This window comes from Quercus robur, chromosome 5 (genome assembly GCF_932294415.1).
Source record: "Quercus robur chromosome 5, dhQueRobu3.1, whole genome shotgun sequence".
NCBI lineage: Eukaryota > Viridiplantae > Streptophyta > Magnoliopsida > Fagales > Fagaceae > Quercus > Quercus robur.
In genome coordinates this window covers 80,141,725-80,169,687 of record NC_065538.1, presented here as the reverse complement: position 1 = coordinate 80,169,687, position 27,963 = coordinate 80,141,725, and the positions used below count along the sequence as shown (strand labels likewise).

General features: G+C 35.9%; 4 protein-coding genes and 1 pseudogene across 5 annotated transcripts; 3 read left to right on the top strand and 2 right to left on the bottom strand.

Moving 5' to 3' along the window:
* Positions 1-3,757: 3,757 nt before the first annotated feature.
* Positions 3,758-4,591, bottom strand: LOC126728797 (RING-H2 finger protein ATL47-like; annotated as a pseudogene).
* Positions 4,592-13,406: 8,815 nt separating this feature from the next.
* Positions 13,407-14,777, top strand: LOC126728796 (G-type lectin S-receptor-like serine/threonine-protein kinase At1g11410). The gene has a single exon (XM_050434573.1). It carries the CDS (start codon positions 13,407-13,409, stop codon positions 14,775-14,777), a length of 1,371 nt encoding a protein of 456 aa, XP_050290530.1.
* Positions 14,778-16,154: 1,377 nt separating this feature from the next.
* LOC126728795 (G-type lectin S-receptor-like serine/threonine-protein kinase RKS1) lies at positions 16,155-18,264 on the top strand. Its single transcript, XM_050434572.1, has 4 exons — positions 16,155-16,242; positions 17,223-17,425; positions 17,652-17,862; positions 18,011-18,264. The coding sequence occupies exons 1-4, from the start codon at positions 16,155-16,157 to the stop codon at positions 18,250-18,252; spliced, it is 744 nt and encodes a 247-aa protein (XP_050290529.1). The 3' UTR covers positions 18,253-18,264.
* Positions 18,265-18,666: 402 nt separating this feature from the next.
* LOC126728794 (receptor-like serine/threonine-protein kinase SD1-7) lies at positions 18,667-19,194 on the top strand. The gene is made up of 2 exons (XM_050434570.1): positions 18,667-18,810; positions 18,892-19,194. Exons 1-2 carry the CDS (start codon positions 18,667-18,669, stop codon positions 19,192-19,194), a joined length of 447 nt encoding a protein of 148 aa, XP_050290527.1.
* Positions 19,195-19,842: 648 nt separating this feature from the next.
* On the bottom strand, positions 19,843-23,919 carry LOC126727313 (RNA-dependent RNA polymerase 2-like). Of its 2 annotated transcripts, XM_050432899.1 has the most exons (4): positions 23,471-23,908; positions 21,882-22,370; positions 20,793-20,943; positions 19,843-20,686 (listed from the first exon to the last, which is right to left on the bottom strand). In XM_050432899.1, the coding sequence occupies exons 2-4, from the start codon at positions 22,361-22,363 to the stop codon at positions 20,663-20,665; spliced, it is 657 nt and encodes a 218-aa protein (XP_050288856.1). In that variant the 5' UTR covers positions 22,364-22,370; positions 23,471-23,908; the 3' UTR covers positions 19,843-20,662. The 2 variants fall into 2 exon arrangements, with proteins under 2 accessions (XP_050288856.1, XP_050288855.1); XM_050432898.1 differs by lacking the exon at positions 20,793-20,943 and having other exon boundaries at positions 23,471-23,919.
* Between the last annotated feature and the right edge of the window lie 4,044 nt (positions 23,920-27,963).

The following is a 27,963-nucleotide window of genomic DNA, read 5'->3' as shown; positions in this document are numbered from 1 at the left end:
CACTCCTGAAATGTTTGCTCCACGTAAATGGAGAACCTATGTAGCCCAAATCCATTAACCCACATTCGTCCAAAGTCTCCTTGAAATTCTGCATTTGCGAGAAGGGCCTCAATCTACCACCCACTTTTTCCGACTGTTTAGTTATCTCATTAAAATCGCCAGCACAAAGCCACGGCATGGGACTCTGTCTGTGGAGGTGCTTAAGAAGATCCCACGACTCATGTCTCAAGTGAGTTTCTGGTTCACCATAGAACCCAGTGAGACGCCAAGCTGCCACAGAGTGATTGTTGATTGTGACGTCAATGTGGTTCACCGAGGATGATTCAACTTCGACATCAATGTCAGATTTCCACAGTAAAGCTAAACCACCGCCTCTGCTCACTCTTTCCACCGTGAATAATTTGTCAAACCGTATCCTATCCTTAACATATTCCAGCCTTGCCTCGTCTGCCAGTGTTTCGGCTAAGAACACAACAGAGGGAGCTTTCGCCTGCACCACTTCCACAAGCTCCTGAACTGCCAGTTAGTTCCCAAGCCCCCTACAGTTCCACATTATGCAACTCATTGCATCTGGCGAGGCTGGGAGCCAGCCTTCGCCATTACAATATGATTTTCTTTATCCGAATGAGAAACCAGAATTTTTTTGCTTGGTAACTCATTAAGATCCGAAACCATTTCCGTGGGACGTTTAGAACCAGCAATACCAGCACAGAGAGAGGGTGTGCCCGTCTCCATGCGAGGAATACGCTTCCATTTAGCTTGCACCGTGCCATTTTTGTTCTCAGGGAGAAGAGCTAAAATGGAGGAGTCGTGGGGGACTTGTATGTTGGTGTCCACGACTTGTAGTGGGGTTGGGCCCTCTTTTTTGACTTCCAGGGGGCATTTTCCATCATTATTGGGCTTGGACTTTTCATCCCTTGCTGGCCTGCTTCCTTCTTTTTTGGGTGGGCTTGGAGTCTCCACAATCTCATTTTGCCCCACCGAGTGACTATAAGTAGATAGGCCCAAATCTTGGCCCACGGGATTTTGGCCCATCACCTTTTCATCCAGGATTTTTGTTGGCGCCAAAGCACCCACGTGACTTTCATCCAAAACCACCGGGTGAGCTGTCTCCCATTGCATTTCAGCTAAAGGGGAAGCTTGGACTGAGGTATGCACCTTTTTCTGACAGCCCAAAGAGGTTTCCGATCCCCCTAGCTTTCCTTCCCTCTCAGTGAGATTGCCCTTCTCACTTAGATCTTCTGACAGAGGAGTATAGGGACCAGAAACATCTCCATCACTCCTCGGGTTGCTGTCCTGCATCGAGTTACTACCCTTCAGAGCTGTCAACTCAGATCCGTGATTTCCGCCACTCACAGGATCTTTGCTTGGTTCCTGTGTCACCGTCGCACTCCTCCCCTTGCTACCTTCTGTTTTACCGGAGCCACCGACACCTTCAGTTCTAGACCCCATTTTGAAGCTCTCATATCCACTCCGTCGTAATGGTTCACCCCTCAGCCAAGACCCGTACTGGAGTAAGTTCGTCTCCGCTCCTCTGGTAGTGTCAAACTCCTCACTACAATCTTTCAGAGCATGATCAAGGAGGCCGCATCTATAGCAGAAGTTTGGTAGCCTCTCAAATTTGAAGCTCACCCACCTGCTCTCGCCACCCTCAATGGTTACTTTCTTTCCTCTCAGCAATCGTTTTGTCGTATCAATCCGCACCCGAACTCGAAGACATTTGCCCCATTGAACACCGGATTCTGGAACATCAACATCCAACACCGTCCCTAAGCTTGAGCCAATAGCCCATCCGGTTTCCTTGGTTCTGCATTTCAATGGGAGGTTGTAAATTTGAATCCAGAACGGGGCCCATTTGATGTCGATCTCCTTTGGGGTAAGTTCACCTTCAAAGTCTTGAATAAGAATTAGTTGTTTTTCATAGTTCCAAGGACACATCTCAATCACCCTCTTTTTGTCTTTCCCATCCCCAAACTCCACTAAAAAGAGTTCTTCATCAATCTCAGAAATCTGGACCCCTTTGTTCGGCTTCCACAACATTCGCAGGTTTTTCCTCAGTGCATCCAAACTTATGCATCTTTGAGTCAGTATCTTCATCAAAACGCAGCATTTTCCTATTTCTTTCGCTGCTCTTGTGCTACTACTATCTAATATTATTCCTACGTCTTCCTCTTCAGTGAAAGTAAGTTTTTTCCAAAGCACTTCTAGTTCCTCCGCCATCGACACTACTTCCGTTGGGGGTCAGCCCAGCAGCGGACGAGGTGAAAGAGGGGAACGAGCCACGGCCTCACTCCGGGAGCCACCACACTTCTTGCAAGCGGAGCTGCAAGACTGAACCTGCTCTACGTGCCTAAGCCCGAGAGCATCTCTACGAACTTGACTTTATTCGGAAAAAATGATGTTAAGTATTGTCTTAATGGGTCATTTAGCAATAAATGTGACACTGTTAGTGAGTGGATGTCATTTAACGTGAAAAGGATGGTTGCTTAGTTAAGACGTTTCCTCCGTTGGGCAGTTGGATTTGTTTGTTTTTTGTCTCACTTCAATTGTAGCCGAGAAAACTTGACGAGGAGGTGTTGGCCCTCACATGGTATACCTTCAGGATTTTTCAAGGTTGGGCTAGCTTTGCCTGAGTGGGCCATACTTTCTTTCTCTGACTCTTCCTTTGGATCTTTGGACTTACTATCACAGGCCCATTTTTTACAATTGGGCCTTTCCCCCCACACTTCTCTAACAATCTTGAATTCCATTACTGCAACAAAATGCATGCTATGGACCTATCAAAAATAAAATAAAATGCACGCGAGGGAACTTGCCCTTGAAACTTTGGCCAAATGGCTATAAAATCCTAAGTATATAGTTAGTAGTTCTAGTTACCAAACTATATTATTTACTAACATCTCGAGTCTAAAAGACTCGATTTTAGTCTATAAATTGAGTCTCAAAGACTTGATTTCCATGGTGTGATGTGGCATTTTTTCCCTATTTGGAAATCGAGTCTCTAAGACTCGATTTATAAACCAAAAAAATTTTAAAAAATTTCAACTCTCAAGTCTCTCGTACAAGCCAAAATAAACAATTTTTTTTTTTTTTAAGAAATCCAGAAACACAACAATCAAATCAAAGGAGAAAGAATTAGATCAGATGAGAGAGGCGAATTGCCCAGAACATATCAGAGAAGAATCCAGAGAAAAAAAAAAAAAAAAAAAAAAAAAAACCCAGAAACAGAAAGAGAGAAGAACCCAGAACAGAAGAACCTGGATCGATTGGCCTAGGTCGCGCGGCCTGGCCGTGTGCAACCCAGGCCAGGTCGCAGGCCTGGGTCGTGCGCAGCACACGTGGCCTGGCCGTGCGTGACCCAGGCCAGGCAGTGTGGTTCGCCGTGCAGCCTGGGTTCTTCTCCATCTGTTTTGTTTTTTTTTTTTTTTTTTTTTTTTTTTTTTTTTTTTTTTTTTTTTTTTTTTTTCTGAGTCTGGGTTCTTCTAGGTGCTGCTTTGACCTTTATAAGGTTTACAAATCGAGTCTTAGAGACTCGATTTTCATGTGTCCACGTGGAAAAATATGCCACGTCGGAAATGATTAGACCATGAAAATCGAGTCCCTGAGACTCGATTTATAGGGTAAAATCGAGTCTTTTAAACTCGAGATGCTAGTAAGTAATATAGTTTGGTAACTAGAACTACTAACTATATACTTAGAATTTTATAGCCATTTGGCCATTTTGGCCTGAAACTTTTGGCAAAACATGAGAAATTTTTTAAATAAGAGGTATATCTTTCCAATATAACTAAAAATAAGAAAAACAGGACACAGCATTACTAGCTTATATGTCTGTGATTGATTAATCAAGAGAGCACACAAAAAAATTTAGTCATACACCTTTTACAAAGCATGAGTTTCATTGTTATTAATTGGGATACTTGCATTAAGGAAGGCAGCAAATCCATACGATTGTTTAAAGAACTTGGAAATCTGCTCTTCTTTGACCAAAGCCAGATCTTCGATACGGAGAAGCTCTCGCCTTTTGTGTGGCCACTGATTTTTTTTCCCTCCACATCCCCGTTATCTGAAAATTTTGCAAGGTATCCTCTTTCATTGACATGCTTCACATTACCACCTCCATCACCAACACCACTACCATCAGACAATGCCATTTGTAGATTTGAATCATCAACCACTTACTGAAAAGTCTGAAATGTACCATTAAGATTGAATAACACCTTCTAGCATCCAAATTACAGCTACTTGTTTCCCCTTCTCTCCTTCTACAACCTACTCCATCATGTAAGCTTCTGAACTTCCCAAGTCTCACAGAAAATCAAAATACTCTCTTTTCGCCAACAGCTTCCTTTATATTTATTGGCTTCTAACTACTAGAAGACCTATTCTCTCCATCATTAGGAAGCCTACTTGATTGCTCCCTGGAAACAGCAAAATTAAGTGCTGGAATTTCCATAGGATTGCCAAAGCCCAATAGAGTCCCTCTACCTAGAGGGCATGTTGAGTTTGAAAAAAGCCATATATTTATTCACTCTATGAAAAGCAAAGCATGACTACACGTAGGAAGCATCCCATCTTTTTGAAAGACCATAAATGAAGAAGAGTACTGCTAGAATTACTATTAGCACAAGTACTGGACTTATTCTCTTGAAAGATGATGTAGGAGTTGCTTCGGTCTCGTAGTTAAAACTAAAATATGGAGCACAGAGACAGGGCGGCTCTAGTATGAAAGCAAGTGAGGCGGTTGCCTAAGGCCCCCGAGTAGAAAAAGGCCCCCAAATTTTGGCCAATAAAGTAATTTTTTATATTATAAACTTATTCATTAAGCCCAAAAATATTAGCCAATAAATAAAATAGCTTTTTTTTATCAAATAAAAAACAAGAAAAAAGAGAGAAAAATGCCACGTTCATAACATTTTTCACAATAAATCCTAAGTGGCAAGTTGTTACTGGCTGTTATTGGTGGGAAAAAAAGTAATTCAGTGGTGAGTTTAAATTAGAACTAGTAACAACTTAATATTTAGGATTTATTGTGAAAATATTGTAAATATAGCACTTTTCACAAAAAAAAAAAAAAAAAAATAGAGCAATACACAAAGAATTTCACAAATTTTTCATAACAGTTGAGTTGTCAACTTTCACTAATTTTCATCTAGGTCTACCACTAATATCACATTTTTACTTACCATTGCCAATTTGCCACATCAACAACTGCGAAAAGTTTTGTCAATTTTTTTATGTCTATAGATTTTCTAAAGAAAAAACGATTCTACATGGTTAATTAATAATTTTGCATTTAAAACAAGATAATAGAATTTAAGTAATGTTAATTTTCTTTTATAAAAAAAAAAAAGTCATATTTAAATATATGAAAAGTCTCGAGTCAATTTTCGCCTAAGGCCTCTAAATGCATCAAACCGCCCCTGCACAGAGAGATGATTGAGGAGGTGGGTATACCAAATTACTATCTTTTTGCTTGGTTTCATATGATATTCTAGACATGTTTTTTTACAGATGGGTATGTCAAAATCAATTCTTTGTCATAAGTTTCTTGATCTTAGTCACTTAATATTTGAAAAGCGCATTGTTTTCAACTCCAAGAGACATTCTTTCCAGCATTGAGATCATGGAAGAAAAAAGTGTGTGCAAGCTAGAAGAGAAGAAGAGAAAATGTTAATCTATGAGTACATGCCAAACAAGAGCTTGGACTTTGTCCTTTTTGGTATGTCTTCTTTTTTATATGAACTTCTTGCATCATCATTAGAATAGGTCCATAACGAATAAACACTTAAGCATCCATGCCGTCTGATCTATGTTCTTGTCCCTTATTTTAGATGACACAAAACGGTCATGTTTAAATTGGGGAAAATGGTTGGAGATTATTTGTGGGATTGCTTGAGGAATTTTATATCTTCATTAAGACTTGAGATTAAGAGTTATCCATAGAGATTTAAAGTCTAGCGATGTCCTACTTGATACTGCACTAAATCCAAAATTTTCAGACTTTGGTATGGCTAGAATCTTTGGAGGGGACCAAATTGAAGCAAAGATAAATTGCATCGTTGGAACATAGTAAGTCTATCCCAAGATAAAAACTTATTAATAGTTTCCACTTTTTGCATAGTTGGTGCACAAAGCTAGAGCTTTTTTTCTTAATTTTTGTTGAATAATAAGCAAGGCTCAGTAGTTCTTTTTTCATTGTTTTGCTACAGTGGTTATATGTCACCAGAATACACAATGCAAAGACTATTTTCAATAAAGTCTAATGTATTTAGATTTGGGGTGTTGCTACTAGAGATCATAACTAGTAAAAGGAATAGTAATTATTATCGTGACAATCCCTCTTCAAATTTAATTGGACATATAAGTACATATGCAAAGAGTGAATTACAATATTAGCCTCATTTTATTTTGCCTAATATAATGAATATGTTGTTTGTAGGTTTGGGACCTATGGAGAGAAGGCAAAGCTATGGAAATAGTTGATTCATCACTAGGTGAGACATGCCCTGCTACTGAAGTTATCAAATGCATTCAAATTGGGCTTTTATGGGTGCAAGAATATCCAATAGATCGACCAACCATGGCAGCAGTTGTTTTCATGTTGGGTAATGACACACCCCTTCCTTCTCCAAAACAACTTGCATTTATTTTGAAGAGTTCTTATAATAGTAAATACAGATCAACTAGTAAAAAGATCAATTCTGTAAATGAAGTAACAATTTCTTTAATTGATGGTCACTAAAGCCCCAGGCCGTTTCAGCATTGTACTAAGATGTCCTTTCGGCATCAAGATTAACTTCCTCTAAATCTACTCTGCCCTATTTATTTTTCTTGTACGAATATAGTATGTATTATATAAAAAAATATTTTTTTTAAAATCAATGTGTAATACTCCTGCTAATAAAATGGTATAGTCCAAGACTTGTAATGAAATCATTACCAAGAGTCAAGTGCTTATGGGCAGTGATGATAAATTCATTGATTTGCCCACTGAGATGTCCAAGTTTAATTGCAACCATAGAATCGAAAAAAGTAAAGGAACCAATAAATGTAATACAATGAAAATAAGTTTTAGTATCATCTTAATTATAATGTCAGGGAAGAGTCACCTTATGGATTGTGCTAAAAATGTTGATCTGATCTCATATGGCTAATATCTAAATGTAAAGAACACTTGAACCTAAAAAAGAGTAACAAATAGGGTGGAAGATAAATACAACTAGAATGTAGATTATCTCCCTATAAGCAAAGGAAAGTGAGACAGGAATCTGTCATAAAAACTAACAATAAGTTTCTCCCCTTTTTCCTGAAAGGTTAAAAGACATCCTTCATGTTTCTTATTCATTCTATGACTGGCTGCAAAAAAAACATCTTTAGTATGTAATAATATGTATATTAGGCTATACATGGCCATCTAGTTGCAAACCATAAATGATATCCAACTCTCTCCAGGCCCATACCACATGAAGACGGTATTGACACTTTCGCTGTGGGCACTATACCTATTCTAGCAACCCAAAAGTGTAATATTTGAAGCCCAAGGTTGCTCTGATTGCCAATTTGTTGTCCCTTAAGTTGCAGCGTGAAGCTATATTACTACATTAATACACATAAATGAATTCTAAAAAGATTTTTTCAGCCAGTTCTTAGCATTGATATAACTACCATTTGTCTCAAAAAAACATAACTTATTAAGAAAGTGCGAATTTAATTATTCAACCACTATTCTAACTTTATTTCCTCTACAGTCCCCTCAACAAACCCTTTTTTTTATTTCCTATCAAGAACTCAACAAGTGAGGGAAATTTTAATGCTTTGCAAGCAACTCCAAAGTAATAATAAAATTAATTTCATTCTTAACAATTATCAAAAATTTCAACATCAAAAATTGAGAGTGAAAACAAATTATGATTTTTTTTTTGGTTTCCCATTATTCATATTCAGAATTGGATGTAAGGTCCATATCTGTCCAGCACAAAACCTTGACAATCAAAGATTGGCCACATCCAATGATTATAAATTATATTTTCACCTAGCCAAATGTACCTGTATAAACGGCCCCAACGGCCATACACATGGCAATCCTCATGGATCACGTTTCATCTTTATGACAAAGAAACTACCCCACCTCTTGTTTTTATAATTTAGAGCAGGTCATTTCAACTCTTTTCTTTTCTTATTTTTACTCTCATGGCTGAACCAGAGGTTGAGAATTTTGAACCAGTCTCGTCAACCCCTTCATTTTCTTTCACTTCTCTTTCTCACAAATAAATCTAAGCCATCTCTTTCTGCACAGCTGTCATTTGATGACCTTAATTACAGGGTCCTCGTTATCATCTGAGGAAGGTTTTCTCTTCTTTATGCTGTCACTTTCCTCCTCCTTTGTAATTTAAAGACCAAGTCTATAATGACTTCTAACATTTTATGGACATGACACGCATTAGTATTCGCCTATATATTTAAGTTTATAATATTTCTCTTAACTTTCTATGGACACATATGAATATCCATATGTACTATTAATTACATAATTAAAATTATATCACTTATTTAAATGATTTAATGTGAATAATTTTATGAACAGTCATGTAATAACTTTCGGAAGATTCCTCCAATCCGAATTGAAGGAATACTTTGCCTCGTATAATAAACTCTTACCAATTTCAAATGAAATAATGGTCTCAAATTTATGATTTTATGTTAATTCAAAAACAAAATAAAACAAACAAACAAAAATTCATTGTATATCTTTGTTGAGTTAGATGTATACCCGGAGACCAATGAACCTCAATCCTAGTTTTAAAACCAAGATCATTCATAAATACAATCTTTAGGTAGGCAAAAACCTTTTAAAAGCATGATTTGGAAATAAAAATGTGTTGTGTGCATAATTTCTTCACTTTGTGGGCCAATCAAATTGATGGGTTTCGCTTTCTTTCAATGTTAAGGAAGTTGTTGTTTTAGGTTGCCAAAAATCCTTAGTGGTTAAAAACCATTCAAAAGTGTGATTGAAATTGAAAGAAGTTTGAATGCTATATATATATATCTTATTTTCTTTGACAAACCTACTTTCTGATTAACCCGTCGTATTTTTGGGTTTCGTTTATTTTAATCTTTAATGTGGCAATGTTAATGTGATAATCAAATTTATCAATTTGACAATAGGGAGAAAAGAGTAATAAAAATCAACCAATCTTTGTTAATTTTACAAAAGTAATGTTGATAATGCCTAACCTACGCAACCAATCTTTGTTAATTTTATAATTTTCCTAATGGCGGTCAAACTAAATTATAGGTACCTACGTTGGAGGTTTGTTCAACTAGACAAGGCCAATTTTCCGCTCTAGTCTTCTTAGCTTGATGGCTCAGGCATTAGACATAGACGGTTACAGGCCCTCTCTTATTTTGTAATTCTATCTTTATTTCATTAAAATGGTTATTTAGCACACAAAAAAATTTATAGGTACCTAATATTTAACAATAACGAAGGAGGAGGAAAGAAGGTTGGGAAAATTTATTCATCATCCGAACTTAGATTGTACTGAACTAGTGATTATAGTACACAAGTCCAATCTTGTTTCGGCTAAATTAGTGATATTATGGAAAGAAAGATACACCAGTCCAATCAGGTATTATTGCCAAAAATGTAAATTTGCATTATTGGAGCCTCTCTATAGTTCTCAGACAGCTATGCAATTAAAATTTGTACATTTTTTTTTTTGGGGGGGGGCGGGGGGGGGGGGGGGGGGGGGGGTAAAATATTTGTACATTTTCAATTATATCCATCCATCTCTGTTAGAAATGTATCTTTTGTACAACATTTTTTTCATCATCAATGTCATGGGCTTTCCCAATTCTGTAACTTAACACAAATAGAAATGTTTAGAGTTCTATTACTAAGAGTCTATTTGGATATCACTTATTATTAAAAGTTGAAAACTGAAAATTGAAAATATTGTAACAAAATAATTTTCAAATATGTGAATAGTACCGTGGAACTCAATTTTAATGAAAATTTTGTTGAACAAAGTACTTGTGGGTCCCGTAAACAATGCACAGGACCCACTAAGTTGGATGCAAACGCAGTTGAAACCAAACTATCCAAACTGATGCTAAAGGGGCTCCAAAAATTTATAATGACAATATAGAGATTGTTGCCCACATTGGACAAGCTACTGAAGGTTTTATAACCTTTAATTTTTACTTGTTCTATACATGACTTAAATTGTTAGGCAAATTATAGATTGAATCCCACTTCATATTTATTGTAAGGAAACATGGAAAGATCTGTTTCAAAATTAGAAAATTCGGTTAAATATAAGAGTGGCTCTTATGCATGAAAATATGAGAAAGTCGTTTGAGATGTGTTTAAGATAATTTTAATTTTGCCTGCTTGATCTGATTACATGTGGATCAATGACCTTTATTAGGCTGCGATATTGTTTGTGATAGACTTGATTTGATTATTTGACTTTGTTTTAAAAAAGGGTGTGTTTTCTTGATGCCTTAATTAAGAAGATTTTTTTAAGGTCAATGAAGATAATGCTAGTTACATTAAGGAAATTAAATAACTAAAAGTCTAGTTTCTCAAAAAAAAAAAAAAAAATAAATAAATAAAAGTCTAAAGTTATTAGGGTGTGGCATATCTAGAGTACTTTTTTTAATTGGACATGTCCTTTTATTTTAAATATACAATGATAAGTAATAGTGAGTTTTAATTTTTACATTTTATTTAATTAGTAGATAATGTGACAATTTCTTATTAAAATAAAAAAAAAATTCTAATTTAAAAAGTATTAAAAATAAGTCAATCTTAAGTTATCAAGTAATATAATTTTATTCGAAGTAAGATTCAATTCAATTAACTATTAAGTATCATGAACAATTCAAAGTTATGATAGGTTTCATTTGATTGATGGATTTGGAAACTTCAAGTTTACCATCAATGAACTCACAGTCCGAGCACTCTTATTGGGTTTTATTTTTAAATATATATGGAAGTGATGTATCAAGTCTTTGACTACACTGTTACACATGTGTCAACTAAGAACCTTGATTTTTTTTTTTTTTTTTTTTTTTTTTGAGAAGCAAGAACCTTGTCATTAAAATTGCACTTCTTGACATTTTCATTGAAAATGTTCATAATTCAAACCCTCAATCTCCCAATTATCAAATTATTTATTTATTTGCATTTTAGTCATTTATTTGCATTCTCCCCATTGATAAATCCTCATAATTTTCATTTATTTGCATTTAAGACAAAGGAAAATTGTTTTCTTTATTTATTTATTCCGTGGAACGTCACACCAAGGAAAGTCTATAGAGCAATGCAAACACGTGTCAACATTTAAGTTCTCTTAAACAGTGTTAAGTTAGCACATAAATTTGGACTTTTGGTACAATTTCCATATTTGAAGGGCAATTTAGTCATTATAAACCTTAGAAAAAAACAAAGCTCGTGATTCCAGATCTTCGGTAACTGTAGACTTTTTCCCGTGACTGCAACGTCTCCGTTCTTTCCCTTTTCCTCTCAACCATTTAATGCCAAAAGAATCGTTTTAAATACTTAGGAAAAAAATTATGAAATTCCCAAAATGCCCATACCACGGCATAGTGCTGAAAACATAGCTTTTTTCTTTGTCATTAATGAAAAAGTTAAGGGAATGATAACTTTCCTCCCTTTGAAAAAGGAACCCTCCCTCCCCCATTCCCTTTGTTTCAGGCAAAGTAACCGACAAAACCTTACAAGATTGCAAAAGAACATTACTCCATCCATCCAAATTATCTACATTACCCTTCTTAATTTCCAAAGACTTAGTCAAGAACATTTTAGTCAATTACTTGGGTATTATTGTCAAATTGTAAAAAGACTCGACAAATTCACCATAGAAATCATTAAATATAAACCAATTCATTTCATGCTTCACGCGTTTTGAGAACTATGATATAGAGGCAAAAGTACATATTAAAAACAAAATAATAATAATAATAATAATAAAAACAGAAAATTTGTAAATTGAGAGTAAGTTCCTTATAGCTCAATGTCGTAGGCATCACTTCACTTAGATCTTAACAAATTTGAAATAAACTAATGGAAAATTCATAGTTTACATTATACTATCAATATAAGATTTACATTGTTTTAAAACAAATGTGTACAATATTGTATATTTTTTGCTAATGTGTACAGTATAATTATTTATAATATAAACTTTACATTGATTCTAAACAAACTTGTACAATATAATTTTCTACAATGTAAATCTTACATTGATAGTTCAGTATAAACATATAGTTAACCTAAACTAATAGATAAAAGTATTTTAAGCAGTAATAATAAAATTAGCTTAGCAAAAAAATTAATATGCTTGTTGCATTAAGAAAAAAATGTCAAATGAACTTATACTTTATTTTTTTTTATTCTATTGCTAGTGCATACAATAGACAAATTTATAATAAGGAAACAATGTTGACTGCAAGATAAATTTATTACCCAAAATGCATCTTCTTATCAACTCCTCTAAAAAAATCCTAAAGCTACCACTAACTCTAACATAGCAAACTATAAATAGTAAATAAAGAAAATGGTGTAACAAACTATAAGTGGTAAAAAAAAAGAAAATAACCTGTTTATGTAAAAATGACAAACAATATATATATATATATATATATAGGGTGTGACAAATGTTGTGATTTTAATATAACCCGTTAGGTATAGGAATCAGGTATTATTATAATATTACTCGACCGTCCGTCGTCTTCCCTGAAATGATTATTCCATTTCCCGTAACCATTGACGGATGGAAGCAAAGTCAATTTCTATGTCAACTCTCGTCGAAACTTCATTCACGCCAGTTTTCTTAGCCGTGTGGGACGTGCAATCCAATAATCTATATAACGTAGTGCCCATTTGGTTAATTCAAGGCAGTAATCTTATTCTGGGGGCAGGTAATCTTATTCCGTGGGCATGTCATAAAAAATAAATAAATAATAAATAAATAAAAAGGTGTTTGGTTCTTGAGTATTAAAGGTGTTTGGTTCTTGAATAATAAATAAAAAAAAAGTGTTTTGTAGATGATAAACAATCAATTTCAAATAATTCTTTTAATTCTGGAATATTAACAGGTGTTTCGTCTTCTTCTTTTGAACCCCTGGACTGTACATGATCCCACCCCTGTCGGCAGTTTGGTTTTCCTGCACCATATCTCAATCTGTTTCATTCTAGAAGGCTTAATAAAGCAAATAAGAAATGACGCAATTACTTGAAGGTCAACACGCTAAAAACAAATGTGGATATATGTGAATAGTGAGCTTCGGCTTGAGGTATTAATATGAATTAACACACATGCATTCAGATGCTCTTCTTACGCACTCTCATGTCCTACAATCTTCATTGGAAAACGATGAATACTGCTAAATCCTTATTGAAATCAGTATTGCTATTACTTCTCTCCCTTCTTTTCCCAATTTGTGTTTCCCTTGATACCATAACACTGGACCAGCCCATCAAGGATGGTCAAACTCTAGTCTCAAACCAAAAAACCTTTGTACTTGGATTTTTCAGCCCTGGCAATTCCAACCGCCGCTACGTTGGAATTTGGTATTACCAAATTACCGAACAAACCATTGTGTGGGTTGCAAATAGACACAATCCCCTCAATGATAGCTCGGGAATCCTATCCATCAACAGTCACGGAAACCTTGTCCTCCACACCCAAAATCAAACCCTTCCTATTTGGTCCACGAATATTGCTTCAGTCTCATCAACAAACTATTCTATCTCTATGGTTCAGCTCTTAGATGTCGGAAATCTTGTTTTGGTTCAACAACATAGCCAAAGGGTCTTATGGCAAAGCTTTGATTATCCCACCAATACTATTCTTCCTTTTATGAAAGTTGGGCTGGATCGGCAAACTGGGTTAAGCCGATACTTAACATCTTGGAAGTCCCAAGATGACCCGAAAATAGGTAAGTACTCATTTAAACTCGATCCAATTGGGTACCCCCAATTGTTGTTATACAAGGGTCGGACTCCATTGTGGCGGGGCGGAACTTGGAGCAACCAAGGATTGGCCGGTGTACCAGAAATGAAATCGAAATTATATATTTCCCTCATGAATGTTAGTTTTGTGAATAATCAAGATGAAATCACCATTATGTATAGTATAATTGAGCCCAATGATTACTCTAAAATTATATTTGTCTTAGGTGAATCAGGTACATTTGGGATGTACATTTGGGACAATGGTAAATGGGTCAAGTTATGTTACCCAAAAGAGTCATGCGATATATATTTAAAGTGTGGTCCAAATAGTTACTGTGACCCATACAATGGGGATGAGTTCGATTGCGTGTGCTTACCCGGGTTCGAACCCAAGTCACCTCTTGATTGGCGCATTAGAGATGGGTCAAGTGGGTGTGTAAGGAACCAAGGGGTGTCCACATGTAAGAGCGGAGAAGGGTTCGTCAAGTTGGCAAGTGTGAAGGTGCCTGATACTTCAATAGCACATGTAGACATGAGTTTAAGTTTGAAAGAGTGTGAGCAGGAATGCTTAAGGAATTGTTCTTGTACAGCTTACACAAGTGCAGATGAGAGTGAGGAAGGGATTGGATGCTTGACATGGCATGGGGACTTGGTCGACATAAGAACATTTTCTAATGAAGGACAAGATTTATACATACGCGTGGATTCGGTTGTACTAGGTAATACTTTAAGTAATACTTGCCAATGTCTTTTTAATTATTGCTACCACATTAATTGCTTGTGTGCTTAGGTTAATTATAGTAAAAAGGTACTATAGACATGTAACCAAAAAAAATTGATAGAAGAAAATGGTAGGCTGCTTAGGTGAAATCACAATAATTGCACATTTGGTACACTGAATGAGGATTAGGAAAAAAAAGTAATAGTAATCTTTATTACTAGGAATAAAACTTGGTTAAGTTGTATTTTAGGAAACAACTTACTTATACAATTATATTTCATAATAAATAATATTTTTTAAATTGAGAGAGAAATTAGTTATTTTTTGATATTTTTATTTTCATAATTGGTAGGTATATATGGAAAGTTTGTTTATTTGAAAATATATTAATTTTAAAAATTATTATACCTAGTAAGGAATAACTATTACAGCTATTTTAGAGGAGAATACTTATTTCTCATTTTAAAAAATAGGCATTCACAAAGAATGGCAATTCCTTGTATTAAAAAGGAGTCCAAATCTTCTATTCCACTCCTCCTGCTCCACTATATACTCTATAAATAAAAACATGCCACGTGTCCATCTACTTTATTAAATACTAAATTTATGCCTTCTATTATTTCAATTACCTAAATAGGATGGGTTATTTATTTATTTATTTTAGGAAATTGAAATAATAGAAGGCATAAATTTAGCATTTAATAAAATAGATGGACACGTGACATGTTTTTATTTGTGGAGTATATAGTGAAGCAGGAAGAGTGAAATAGAAGATTTGGACTCATTAAAAGATAACCAAACTACTGAATAGCTAAACTATTGGAATAACTATTACATAACAGTTCTTATTACATTCTACCAAACATACCATTTCTTATTCTAACATGATATAATAGCTGTCTCACATTTCCTATAACTTTCTAATATTTAGCAGAATCCAGATTTTATGCATGTTGCAAAGAATTTAACATAGTTTTGTTAAACCGTCCAAAAACAATATCAAAATATTTCTATCTTCTCTGTCTTAAATTTTTTCAAACTCTTAAGAAACGATTTGACAAGTGAAATTGTTTACATTTTGTAAATTCCTAGCATCGTAAGAATTTCTGCAGTTATATTCATTACTTTTGTCCCGCTGCTATATATGTAACACTTGTTCCATCTGAGGTTGATGTTTTGAAAACCGGTTTGCGCATTTTTTTTTTTCCACGAGTGAATTTTGACCTCAATTAGGGAATCACATATTCTCCTTAAGCACATAGTTTCCTCCTTAGTCCTTACTCTTGTTTCCCTATAAAATTGCTTCAATACTAACCATTTATGTTCAATTACCTTCTCAAATTTATGAGGTCACTATGAATAATATATATATATATATATATATATTTTTTTTTTTCTACCTTAGCTCAATATGCCAAGAAAAATGGTCTTGCTCGAAAAACAAGGATGTTGGCAATTCTGGGAGTTCCTGTTGCAGTAATGGTTCTTTTTGTGGTCTCCATTGTGTATTGGTTGGTAATGAAGAAGAAAAGAGGTAAGCAAGTCTTTCCTCAGTCTTTTGTTTGAATTGTAGTTTCTTTTCACTTATTTTTTATCGCTAAGTCTAGTGAAAAAAATGCTAGTAAGGTGACTCAGGAGTGCATTTGGCTTTTACTTATTTTTGGTAGATTATCTACATAGTATTTATTAAAAGATATAGGCTTTGGTAAATTTAAAATTAAAGGGTAACAAAAAATTAAAAACTACCTTATTTCTAAAATAAAAAAAAATAATTAAAAAAATTAAAAAAAAAACCTACAAATGTATGAAAAGTTATAAAAGAATGGAATAACATGAAATAGAATATGATTTTTTTTTCCTAGTGCTTTTAGGAGTTTATAGAAGAATGAATGGAAAGTAAAGAAATATAAAACTTTATTAATATACTATTTAACTTTTATTTTTCCTTTATCAAAGATAGGGATGAAAGCAATATTTACCTCCATTTCATCAAAGGAATGAGGTTTATTAGAAAATAAACATTCCTCCTCACTTATCAAAGGAATGAGAAGGAATGTTCATTCACATGGGAGACATTAAAGAGAGAGAGAGAGAGAGAGAGAGAGATAGATAAAAGAAAAAAGAATAAAAAAAAAATCCTCAACTTAGACGATTTTCAAATTTGTAGAAGTTAAAGGAAAATGTATTCCTAAAATCTTCTACAAAATAGAGTTAACAAACAGGACAAAGAAACTATAAAATGCATTTAATATAGAGATGAAAAGGGCTTTCTTTTCTTTTCTTTTTTTTTTTTTTTTTTTTTCCTTTTTTTTTTTTTGTACTTTCGAATGAGTGATTTTCATTGCATAGATGGTATATTGAAGCAAGCCAGACAATTTCGTAAATGCTTGTCCTTTAATTTCTTGCCTCTCAGCCTATCTATATCCCAATGCATTGGCTCCTTCCATTTGCACATTCTCTTATCAATCAAATATGAACATATTAACTAATTATTTGTTAGTTGTTTTATAACAGGGAAGAGGCAAAGCACAGATTCATATGAATCTAGTGCCTGTCGTGTACCAAGCTTAGAAGACTCTACAAGTAGAAGGAACCATGATGGAACTGGAAGAGATTCAAATTTGCCAGTATTTGATCTAAAAAACATTATTGCAGCCACAAATAATTTCTCTGTTGCTAACCTACTTGGTAAAGGTGGCTTTGGCTTAGTTTATAAGGTATTCTCCTTATACAAGTGGTTGTGGCAACACCCAAAAAAATAGCTTAATCTTAGTTCATGTGTGTTAATGCATCGGAAAATCCATCATGAATGTTTAGTTGCATTAATGATTTTACTTGTACGACTTCATTAGGTGAAATTAGGTTTGCCAAATAATTAACTGAATTGAATTTCTGTCAACAATTGTGTACAATGATAAAATGACCTATGGATTTTTATTTCAGGGTTTGCTAAAAAATGGAATGGAAATAGCTGTGAAAAAACTATCAAAAAACTCAAGACAAGGAATAGAACAGTTCAAAAATGAAGTTGTGCTAATTGCTAAACTCCAACACAGGAACTTGGTGAGAATTTTAGGTTGTTGTGATCAAGGAGAAGAGAAGATGTTAATTTATGAGTATTTGCCAAACAATAGTTTGGACTCTTATATTTTTGGTACGTATTCCTTTCACATAAACTTCAAGCATCATGATTCAGGACCACGAAAATGGTCCTCCAAATTCAAACATCTTAATTCCTAGCATTGAGATTTTATATGTAATCACAAATGCCGACTAATCTAAGTTCAAATATCTTCATTCAGATGAAACAAAAAGGTCATGGTTAGATTGGGGAAAAAGAATTGAGATTATTTGTGGAATTGCTCGAGGGATCTTATATCTTCATCAAGACTCAAGATTAAGAATTATCCATAGAGATTTAAAGGCTAGCAATGTTTTACTTGACATTGCATTGAATCCAAAAATTTCAGATTTTGGTATGGCTAGAATCTTTAGTGGGGACCAAATTGAAGCCAATACAAATTGTGTTGTTGGAACATTGTAAGTGGGTTAAAGAAAAAAATATATATGTTTATAGTTTTCAACTGATTACTCTACTAACATTATTATATCTGATAGGAGTACAAATTGCTACCCCTTTTTGCAAAAATGACTGACTTCTTTCAAATAATTTTTCATTTTATTTTTTTGATAACTTAATAGTTGGGAGAGAGGGGATTTGAACTTGGATCACTCCTTTGAAAAAATCAAGAGGTTTTCCAATTAAATTACCAGGCTCTTGAAAAATTACTTTTATCTTTTATTAGTTCAAATGTTATGTGTAATGTTATTGAACAAAGGATTTTCTTGGATAATTTTTGTTTAATCATGAACTATGCTCAATAGTTTTCTTTAATTTTTGTTTAATAATATGCAATGCTCAATAGTTTTCTTTTCATTATATTACAACAGGGGTTATATGTCACCCGAGTATGCAATGCAAGGATTATTTTCAATAAAATCCGATGTATTTAGTTTTGGGGTGTTGCTATTGGAGATCATTACTGGCAAAAGAAACACCAACTATAATCATAATGGTCCCTCCTCAAATTTGATTGGACATGTAAGTACATGTGGAAATAACGATATGCAATAATAGCCCTGTTTCATTGTATTTAGCCTAATATGAATATGTTGTTAATAGATTTGGGACCAATGGAAAGAAGGCAAAGCCATGGAAATAGTCGATCCATCACTAGGTGAGACATATCCTGCTAATGAAGTATTGAGATGCATTCAAATTGGGCTTCTGTGCGTGCAAGATCATGCAACAAATCGACCAGCCATGTCGGCAATTGTTTTCATGTTGAGTAGTGACACAACCCTTCCTTCACCAAAGCAACCTGCATTCATTTTCAAGAGTACCTGCAATACTAAAGGCCAAACAACCATTGAAGGAGCTAATTCTATAAATGAAATAACAATTACTAAAATAGATGGTCGCTAAAGCTAAAGCTAAAGCCCCATACTATTTGGAGCAATGTACTAATATGCCATTGCATCATAAGATTGACTTCCTCTAAATCTACTTTACATTCTACACTGTTATTTTATTACAGAAACCTAATATGTATAATGTAAATTATGACAAAAAAGAAGATAATATATGATGATACAACATGAAATGATATTATCTAGAACTTATGATGAAATCTACTACTATCTCCTTAAACAGAAAAAACAAAAACAAAAAAAACAAATTGATAGTTACAATTGGTGAGAGAAGGATTTAAACCCTGAATGTCTTGAAAACATCAAGAGTTGCTAACTAGTTTAGCTTTAACAACAAGGCTCTTGGCCACTACCATCTCCTTAAACTACTTAATTTCCTATCAAGTGCTTTCTAAAAATTAATACACCAAGAGATAAATTTTGTGTGGACAACTTCATCTGTATTCCAAATAAGATGTCCAAATTGAGTAACCTGAATTTAAACACCTACAGGAATATATTTTTACCTGTATCAACTAAAAACTTGATGAATGACTTAGTCAATTTCCTAACATTTATGATTTTTCTCTAGTCCCATCACTTCTTATATCTTAGAAAAGTGCTTTTTTAACTAGTTAGAACTTAGTAAAAAGTGAACCAAACGAAATTCTTGTCAATGATAAACTGAAAATAATAAACTTAAATTCTTCCTGAACACAAATTGGCTACTTGTGACTTGTTTTTATGCGAACTTTTCCGGTATTCAATTTTTTAATGTTAACAAATAGTCACCTTCAATCCATGGAAAGCTCAAGCAATTAAAGTCTTCCCGGTAATAAGTAGGGTGATAAGTAACATGATACCATGCTGAGGCCATCTGCTGACGTTCATGCGGTTTGCAACTCATTTCAAACCATTCTTTGGTTTCATTTTGCAGCCTCTTCATTGAGAGCAAAATCCGATCCCTAAAATCACCATATCTCCTGTTATCACGAAGCAAATATGCAGCACGTTTCCGCAGATTACCTGTTAGCATTTCATCCTCAGTCTCAGCTTAATAATATTTCATTAAGCTAGTCATTTTCTCTATATATTGGTCTTTGTGTTTTTCTGCAATTTCAAGGAAGGCCTCAAAACCATCCACTTCAAGATCATTATCGTAAGTTTCTTTAGAAAACTTCTCCAACTGGACCAAGTTTGGCCTTTCTTGCACGGTTGATTCAACAGTGGCACGGTAGAGCTTGCCCAATACATTGTTGGAGGTATACATGGGTTTGTCTACCCTCTCCATGAAATCTGGAAACTCCTTTGGTTTCCAAACCCTGGGCATTTCAGCTGGTGCACCAGTCTTTGCAAAGTTGACGGCCATTGAGTGAAGGTTTGCCAACTCTAGACATTTTTTACTTAGGGCATTATCTGGCTCACGGTCAGCATGAACCAAATGTGCAGTTGAGATGGCACCCAAAGTATCATTGATCATGTAATCAACAAAAAAACTTTTGGATTTCCTGCAAGTTCACCCAGACTAATGAGAAGAGCAAATAATAAATAACAAAAATATACTGGAACTTCTATTTCAACTCTATAGGGTAAAACTAAGTTTAGAAAATATACCTCTAATGTCACATCATGATCCATTATACGAGGTCGTCTCCCTGTGTAGTCCATTGGGGCCTCAGTTTGATGGGGGATGAGATCTTTATCCCAGCTAATGAAGTACAGGTCTCCATCAAGATCACCACCAGAGCATTCATTTGGATGTGGTCTGTGGACACAAATTCTTGATAAAATTATTATCTGTTTAAGAACTAACCATTCCTTCATGCCCTGTTATGTGTTGTTATAATAATACATGGCTCAAGATATTGTTGTAGGAAATGACTGCCCAGTGCAGGTAAGTGACTAAAAAGAATGAGAGGTTAAATGCAGGCAGGTGTTTAGACAGAATGAAATGAAAATTTTCTTTTCCTGGTAATGGAAAGTGGGTTTCATAAGTAGTTGCAAATCAAGATGCTAAGTAAAACTGCTCCTGTGAGAGGCAAGAGATTGTCACAATCACTAATGAAATGAAAATTTCCTTTTCCTGGCAAGGGAAAGTGGGTTTCAAGAGTAGTTGCTAACCAGGATACTAGGTAAAATTGCCCCTGTGAGAAAGGCATTAGATTGTCGCAATCACTAATGACATCAAATGTAAATGCATTGCCTAGGAAAACATGAAGGATGTAGTAAAAATGGTAGTAAACTCCGCTCAACCCAGCAAAGCCTTCCAACAAATAACTTTCTTTAATAAAAATAATAAACAAAGAAGAACTCCACGAGGAAAGGAATACAGAGTTCCCAATAAAACCAAGTGAATATTAACATATCCATAATATGAAATTAACTAACTTCACTACACAGGGACATGCCCAAGTTTAAACTCTACAGTTCATATGCCAGAACTATATGTCACCCTGATCCTTGTGATATATAACAATCTGAGGACCTAAATACTTTAGGAAGGTAAACTGAAATGGTCAAAGTAGGAAGATGAGTTTTTCATGATCTTGTCAAATCGTTGTGGTAAAATAAAGGTTGAGCAACGCAATGGTTCTAATAATTGCACTTCACTAACATACCATATCTGGTGCAGCCATGATAATTGCCGACTCTAATCCAAAAATGTAAATTAAAAAACAATTAATCTAGAGATGTGATGTATACCGTTGTCCATTCTGAGGGAAGATAAGGCAATCCACCAGACCCTTTTCCTCTAATTCCACTACATAGATAGCCTCAAGAACTCTGATGTCTCCTGGGTGAAGACAAGGGTTTTTGGTCACAACAACCTTCCCTACTATTATACATGTTGTCTCATCCACCTTCCGGAAGAAACTCTGATCCCCAGATTGCAGTTCTGCTTTTGACATGGTAATGCGGACATACACTTGGCCATAATTTAAAATACCGGTTTCGTCCAAGCAACCAACCAGGATCCGACCCTTTGGGACAAATATTCGACATCTACTTTTCAAATCAGACAAGAGGTTATCATAATGTGCTTGAAGCATCATTGAGAGATAAGGTTCCTGATTTGGCTCATAACCTTGAAGCAGCATTTTTACCAGAATGTTTCTAGAATCTGATCCATTCAATATCTCTAAGACCTTTAAAGATGCATCTCTATTGGTCAACATTTTTCCCATACTTGAGCTGAGAGAGAAGATTAGTACACTTTGAGTCAAAGCATTCTAAAGCCAGAAACCAATCAACAAGAGAAAGTAATGTCAGAAAAGAGATAAAGTTATTGAAAAACGATAATTTCATCCAAGAGTTGTATGCTACAAACGCCCAATCTCCCACTTATTCCCTCTTTAACAACCCCAAGCAAATGATATTACAAAGTTGAGTACAACATACTTCGTTATACAGCTGCCATTGTTCATGCATCATATCAGATACTTTACCAACTTAAAGGCCTAAGAGGGAATTTAATCATTATTAAGAGCATTATGACTTTACTAATTCATATGTGATGCTATCTGTAATAGAGTCAAAACATATTCTATTTATAAAAAGCTCTAAATATTCATTAATAAAAACCTATCCTTGAATCCTAATCAACTAGATAAATTTAGTTAAACTCACTATCGTCTCCACCCCTATGGAACTATAAAGTTAACCTAATAGAGAATCTTGACAATAGGTTGTCAGTTACAGCATTCAGGTAATTTACTGATGCATTCATTATTTAGTAGAATAATAAAGGGAAAAAAATCCAGAAGTTCCTATCACAAAGGAAAGAAATAACTTCAATTATAACTTCACTTTCAAATAAATATAAATTACAATTTATTAATAAAATTAATTAAAGTCGTCTCAAATTAATAAATCTAATTCAACTCTTTGAGGTTGGCTAAACACGTCATTTATTGCCATTCCCCTTTATATGGGGCTGCATCATTAGCTAGTTAATATGCAATCATGTCTTCTCTAGCAACCTTGTTTCATAAATCTTTTGAAACAAAGGTGGCAGGGAATTACCAGAAGGAATAGGCTGCATTATTATGCAAAAGTCTACATTTTGCTTAGCACTAAAATGTGACACAAGATTTTGGCAGCAACTGCAATCATCTATATTGGGTTCACATTCAACCGAATCAACCCAATAATCCTTTATTCCATAACATAAATAAACTCTCAATCTCTATTGATCATACATTCTCAATCTAGCAAGGTTAGACAATACATCTTTCAGAAAACTCAATAAAAGGAAAATAATGGAAATTGAAATGAAGGTGTACTTATAGCACCTCTTTCTGATTCACCTACAATATCCCAAATTAAAAACTTCTTCTCTCCTACATTGCACACCAAGACAGCAGCAAACACAATCAGACAAAGTCAGAACATCAACAAAACCCAAAACAAAAGAAATATCTCAGCATACATATCAGAGACTACCACCCAACAGATTTGAGACAAACCACAATACTTTTATTGAATGCAAGGAGAACATTGACAGATAAATTGGCCCAATTTTCTTTTTTTTCTTTTTTTTTTTTTTTGATAAGTAATTGAAAAGGAAAAATGGAAATGTTCCCCATGTAAACAGGAAGTGTAGTAGGGAGGCTACAAACATCATTGAAAGTTACATACAACTAGAAAAAGAGCGACCACTTAAAGCAGCCATCCAATCATACAAAGGATGTACATACAATGATTTTATCTCCAACAACGAACTTTCAACCCTTTTGAATATACGTTGACTGTGTTTTCTCCAGACAGTCCACATAATGAATAAGGAAACTGCCACCCCCCCCCCCCCCCCCACCCTCCCCTCTCTCCTCTACAATTCAGCACTATGATGCCTACCAGAACCCGTTTCCAATAAGCTAGCAGACCATAACCCATTTCAGCATAACTCAATGGAGTCCAAACAAACAAAACACCAAAGACCATAGATTATAAGCAAAATCACAATGTAGGAGCAGTTGATCTAAGGACTCCCCACTTCTCTTACACATGCAACACTACTCTACAACGCAAATATATCTATTTGATATGTACACTGCAGATATTTCTCTTCTGAAGATTATTATCCATACTGAGAGTCTTCCCTCTAATAGTTGTCCATGTGAAAGAAATCTACTCTTATGGGGCCCTTCTCCTCCAAATGCTTTTCCATGGAAAGAAGTGGGGAAATCTGTTATAAAGGACCTTAAAATACTCCCTCCGTCCCACTTTGTTTGTCCTGTTTGAAAAGTCAAACTTTTTAAGGAGACATCATTTATTGTCTTGTCTACCTTTTAAAAATATAAAAATTTCCAAAACTACCCTTAAATAAATTTATCAAAAAATTGAATTATTAATAAAATAGGGGTATAATAGGAACATTAGTAAATTAATGATTTTTATTTTTAGAAACAGGACAATATTTTGGGACATCCCAAAATAGAATAGAGGACAAACAAAGTGGGACGGAGGGAGTAGTATTTTACCTCAAAAACACCGCTCTTAGTAGGAAATCAACAGTCATTCTACTTCATCCCTTTTAACTTTGGAGGAATAAAGAAGGCCCAGGAACAAGCATAACATCTCCAACCCTCAATCCTGGACAAGTCTAGTAAAACATGACATCCCAACACATTATGCAATTATTCAATCTCATATAGTTCTCCATTAAAGCTTCTTTGTCACAAGCAAAAAAAGTGCAGAAAAGCTTCCCTTTTGATCTAATGAACCCCAGGTAGCATTTATCAACAAACAAACAAACCAAAAAAAAAAAAAAAAATCCAAGTATCATTCCAGTGTTATTAGCTCCTATAGACGTTTCAGGAGCCACCATGCTCCATCTCTGCCCAAGAAAATAGAATGAAGATGGAATCTTCCTCTTTTGTAAATTCTCAGGTTAGGCCCCCTTCCTCCATCAAAATCTCAAATCCTTTCAATTCAACTTTAAACAGGCTTTTAACCACCCATGTTTGAGGAAAATCAGCAACTTTGTGAAACTACCGCCTCTCCACCCAAAGATCTCCCAATTTTGCCATTTGACAACGAGGGTGATCCGGTAGAGGACCTAGTAACAATAACATAATTCTATCAAAAATATATATACTATCAGAAACCATTTACCCCTATCTAGCTCAGTAACTAAACCAGAGAATGATAGCATACATTGTTCCCTATTATCTCATACTTATAGGAATAAAGGGTCCAAGAGAGATAATTATAATAAAAAAAAAAAAAAAATAAATAAATAAATAAAAAAAGAACAATAAAATCTTGTTTTTTCTTGATGATGCCGGAAATAATACCACCAGTGAGTCACACGTTCCTCGTACGATCGCAAATGGCACCTGCACAACGAAAAGGAATAACCTAGCGGGGAGTACCGGTGTGGTACCGGCCAAACACCCTCCGAAGGTCAAGTTAGAAATATTCTCACTGCTCTAGAGTGCTAGAGAGGGTAAATTATGCGTACCTTGGTTTGTGAGGGTGCTTGGGTTTTTATAGTAGCGAGGGCTGCCCCTCTTTTCCTTGGAGTAGAAGTCTTTTCCTTATAGGAGTCTTCTTGGGCGTATTTTACGGGATTCTTTCCATATAGGAGTCCTTAGGTTTCATGAAACGTAGGGAGCAAGTTATTTACTTGTACACGTAAACGTGCAGAACAAACATTCCATAGACTGACGCCGTCAGCTTATGTTATCCCGTCAGTCTACGCTTATCCCGTCAACTTCAGGATGTTCGGCCCTATGTGGAGTTCTTTTAGTTCAGGTCACCGTCAGCCTTGAAGGAATGCTGACGGCAAAACCATCTCGTCACCCTTGTCAAGTATGTCCCGTCACCCTTGTCAGGTCTGTACCGTCACCTTTGTCAAGTTTGTCCCGTCACCTTTGTCAGCATAATTTTATCCTCATCACTTGCCCCCTACTCCATACCTCCGTCAGACTCTGTACTGACGGGTTATGGAGTTTGTTTTCAAAAGAGGCAGGAATATCGTTTGCGTGGATTTGTGCATTTAATGCCTTGGACAGGTGGCTCGTTCCTATTGGCTTCACTTCTGACGAGACGTCGCTTCGTCTTCCGCGCCATTTTTTCCATATATAAACAGCGCTTTCCAGTCATTTTTCACTATTTCAACCTTGCTGATCTTGTGGAGAGAAAGATCGTCGCCCACCTTTCGTCAGCTTCACTTCCGTCGGCTTATCCGTTGCTGTCTCTAGAGCCATCCAGAAGGCCTCCATACCGGTAAGTTTTCATCTTCTCTCTCCTTCCTTCTTTTTCTTTTTTATTTTTGCCTCATTAGTAAGGCCGTCAGCCTAGGTACTTAGTTTGAGCCCGTCACTTGTAGGTAGTCAGATGTCGAGTGACGCGTCTTGTGATGAGTCGTCAGTCTGCGAAGGAGCGGGCTACGACGAAACCTTTGGTTCTGGAAACGAGTCAGACTTCTCCCTCCCGTCAGAGAGAGAGTCGTTAGCCCAATCTCCTGACGGCGATGAGAGTTTTGCCGAGGGAGATGAGGATGAGGGAAGAGGGGATGAAAATGACGGGGATGGAATGGATGTTGACGGGGAGGATAGTGACGGGGATGAGAGATCTAGTGAAGGAACCTCGGAGGGTCCTGGAGATAACCGTCCCTTCATTCTTCCTGAGGATTGGGCCGTCAACAAATTTTTGCCTGGGATGAGTGGTAAAGTTTTTAGGGAGTTGTGGGTTCGTTACCAAATCCCAGACCACATCCCCATCCGTCTCCCTAGAGAGGGTGAGAGGTGTTACTCCGGGAGGACAGCTGACGTCGGCATGTATGATGCCATGTTTGCTGCGGGCTTGAGGTTACCGTTGACGGCTCTGCACCGTCAACTAGCTGACTTCCTTGGAATATCCGTCACCCAGGTTGCCCCAAACGCCTGGAGGACTTTTATAGGAGCTGAAATCCTATGGGGCAGTCTTAGTGGAGGACACCGTCAGCTTACCCTAGGAGAATTCTTTTATTGTTATAGGCCTCACCACATCGCCTCGTCTAAGGGGACGTATCACTTTAATGCCCGGGAGAAAGGGCTACTGCTAGTGTCAGATATGCCAGACTCAAATAGGAACTGAAAGAGTAGGTATTTTTTTGTTGAAGGGACGGACTGGGTCTGCCGTCAGGAGGAGTGGGCGACGATGGCCCGCGGTTACTTTGACAACACCTGGGCCTTTGTCAGGGATTCAAGTTAATCCCGTCAACCATGAGGCTTGTGCGTTTTTTGAGGTGATGGTACTAACACTTCTTATTTATTTCAGCTTATACCCGTCCGCATATAACTGACGAGCAGAAGGAGTTCATCCAACGGATTCTCGAAATCCCTTTGGAAGACCGTAAGTGCAGGGATTTGATCACCCTTGACACCCTCCACTTATACTGTGGGGGTCCAGATCCGTCAGCGGAAGCTCGTAGGTTGGAAGAGTTTGCGCACCGTCGTGAGTAGACTTTTATTTTCCGTCAGTTTAATTTTTTCCGTCACTTTTCCTAACAGTCTTTCTTTGTGTTGTAGAGATGGAATCCGCAAAGCAAAGGATACGGGCCGCCGCAGCCCGTCAGAAGGAAGAGAGGAAGGCCAAGGAAGCAGGGGGGGAAGCCTCGTCAACCCCCAAGGCCGTCGCCAAAGTGGCGAAGAGGAAACCTGACGGGAGTGACGGCCGTCCATCAAAAAAGACTGCCGTCACTCCTGCAGACGAACCATTGACGGAAAAGTCCCCTCCGAAGTCTGGCCATGGCGCGGGAAAGGGGGTGATGACTTCCACTGGTCCCGTCAACGAGGGT

What these genes read in the sequence shown, in the direction of transcription:
- LOC126728796 (XM_050434573.1), top strand. Translation starts at nt 13,407, where the DNA reads ATGAATACTGCTAAATCCTTATTGAAATCAGTATTGCTATTACTTCTC.
- LOC126728795 (XM_050434572.1), top strand. Translation starts at nt 16,155, where the DNA reads ATGTTGGCAATTCTGGGAGTTCCTGTTGCAGTAATGGTTCTTTTTGTG. An exon ending in GGTAATGAAGAAGAAAAGAG is followed by an intron (nt 16,243 to 17,222) that starts GTAAGCAAGTCT and finishes GTTTTATAACAG; the next exon opens with GGAAGAGGCAAAGCACAGAT. An exon ending in TTTGGACTCTTATATTTTTG is followed by an intron (nt 17,863 to 18,010) that starts GTACGTATTCCT and finishes ATCTTCATTCAG; the next exon opens with ATGAAACAAAAAGGTCATGG.
- LOC126728794 (XM_050434570.1), top strand. Translation starts at nt 18,667, where the DNA reads ATGTCACCCGAGTATGCAATGCAAGGATTATTTTCAATAAAATCCGAT. An exon ending in CCTCAAATTTGATTGGACAT is followed by an intron (nt 18,811 to 18,891) that starts GTAAGTACATGT and finishes TGTTGTTAATAG; the next exon opens with ATTTGGGACCAATGGAAAGA.
- LOC126727313 (XM_050432898.1), bottom strand. Translation starts at nt 22,363, where the DNA reads ATGGGAAAAATGTTGACCAATAGAGATGCATCTTTAAAGGTCTTAGAG. An exon ending in TTCCCTCAGAATGGACAACG is followed by an intron (nt 20,687 to 21,881) that starts GTATACATCACA and finishes GTGAACTTGCAG; the next exon opens with GAAATCCAAAAGTTTTTTTG.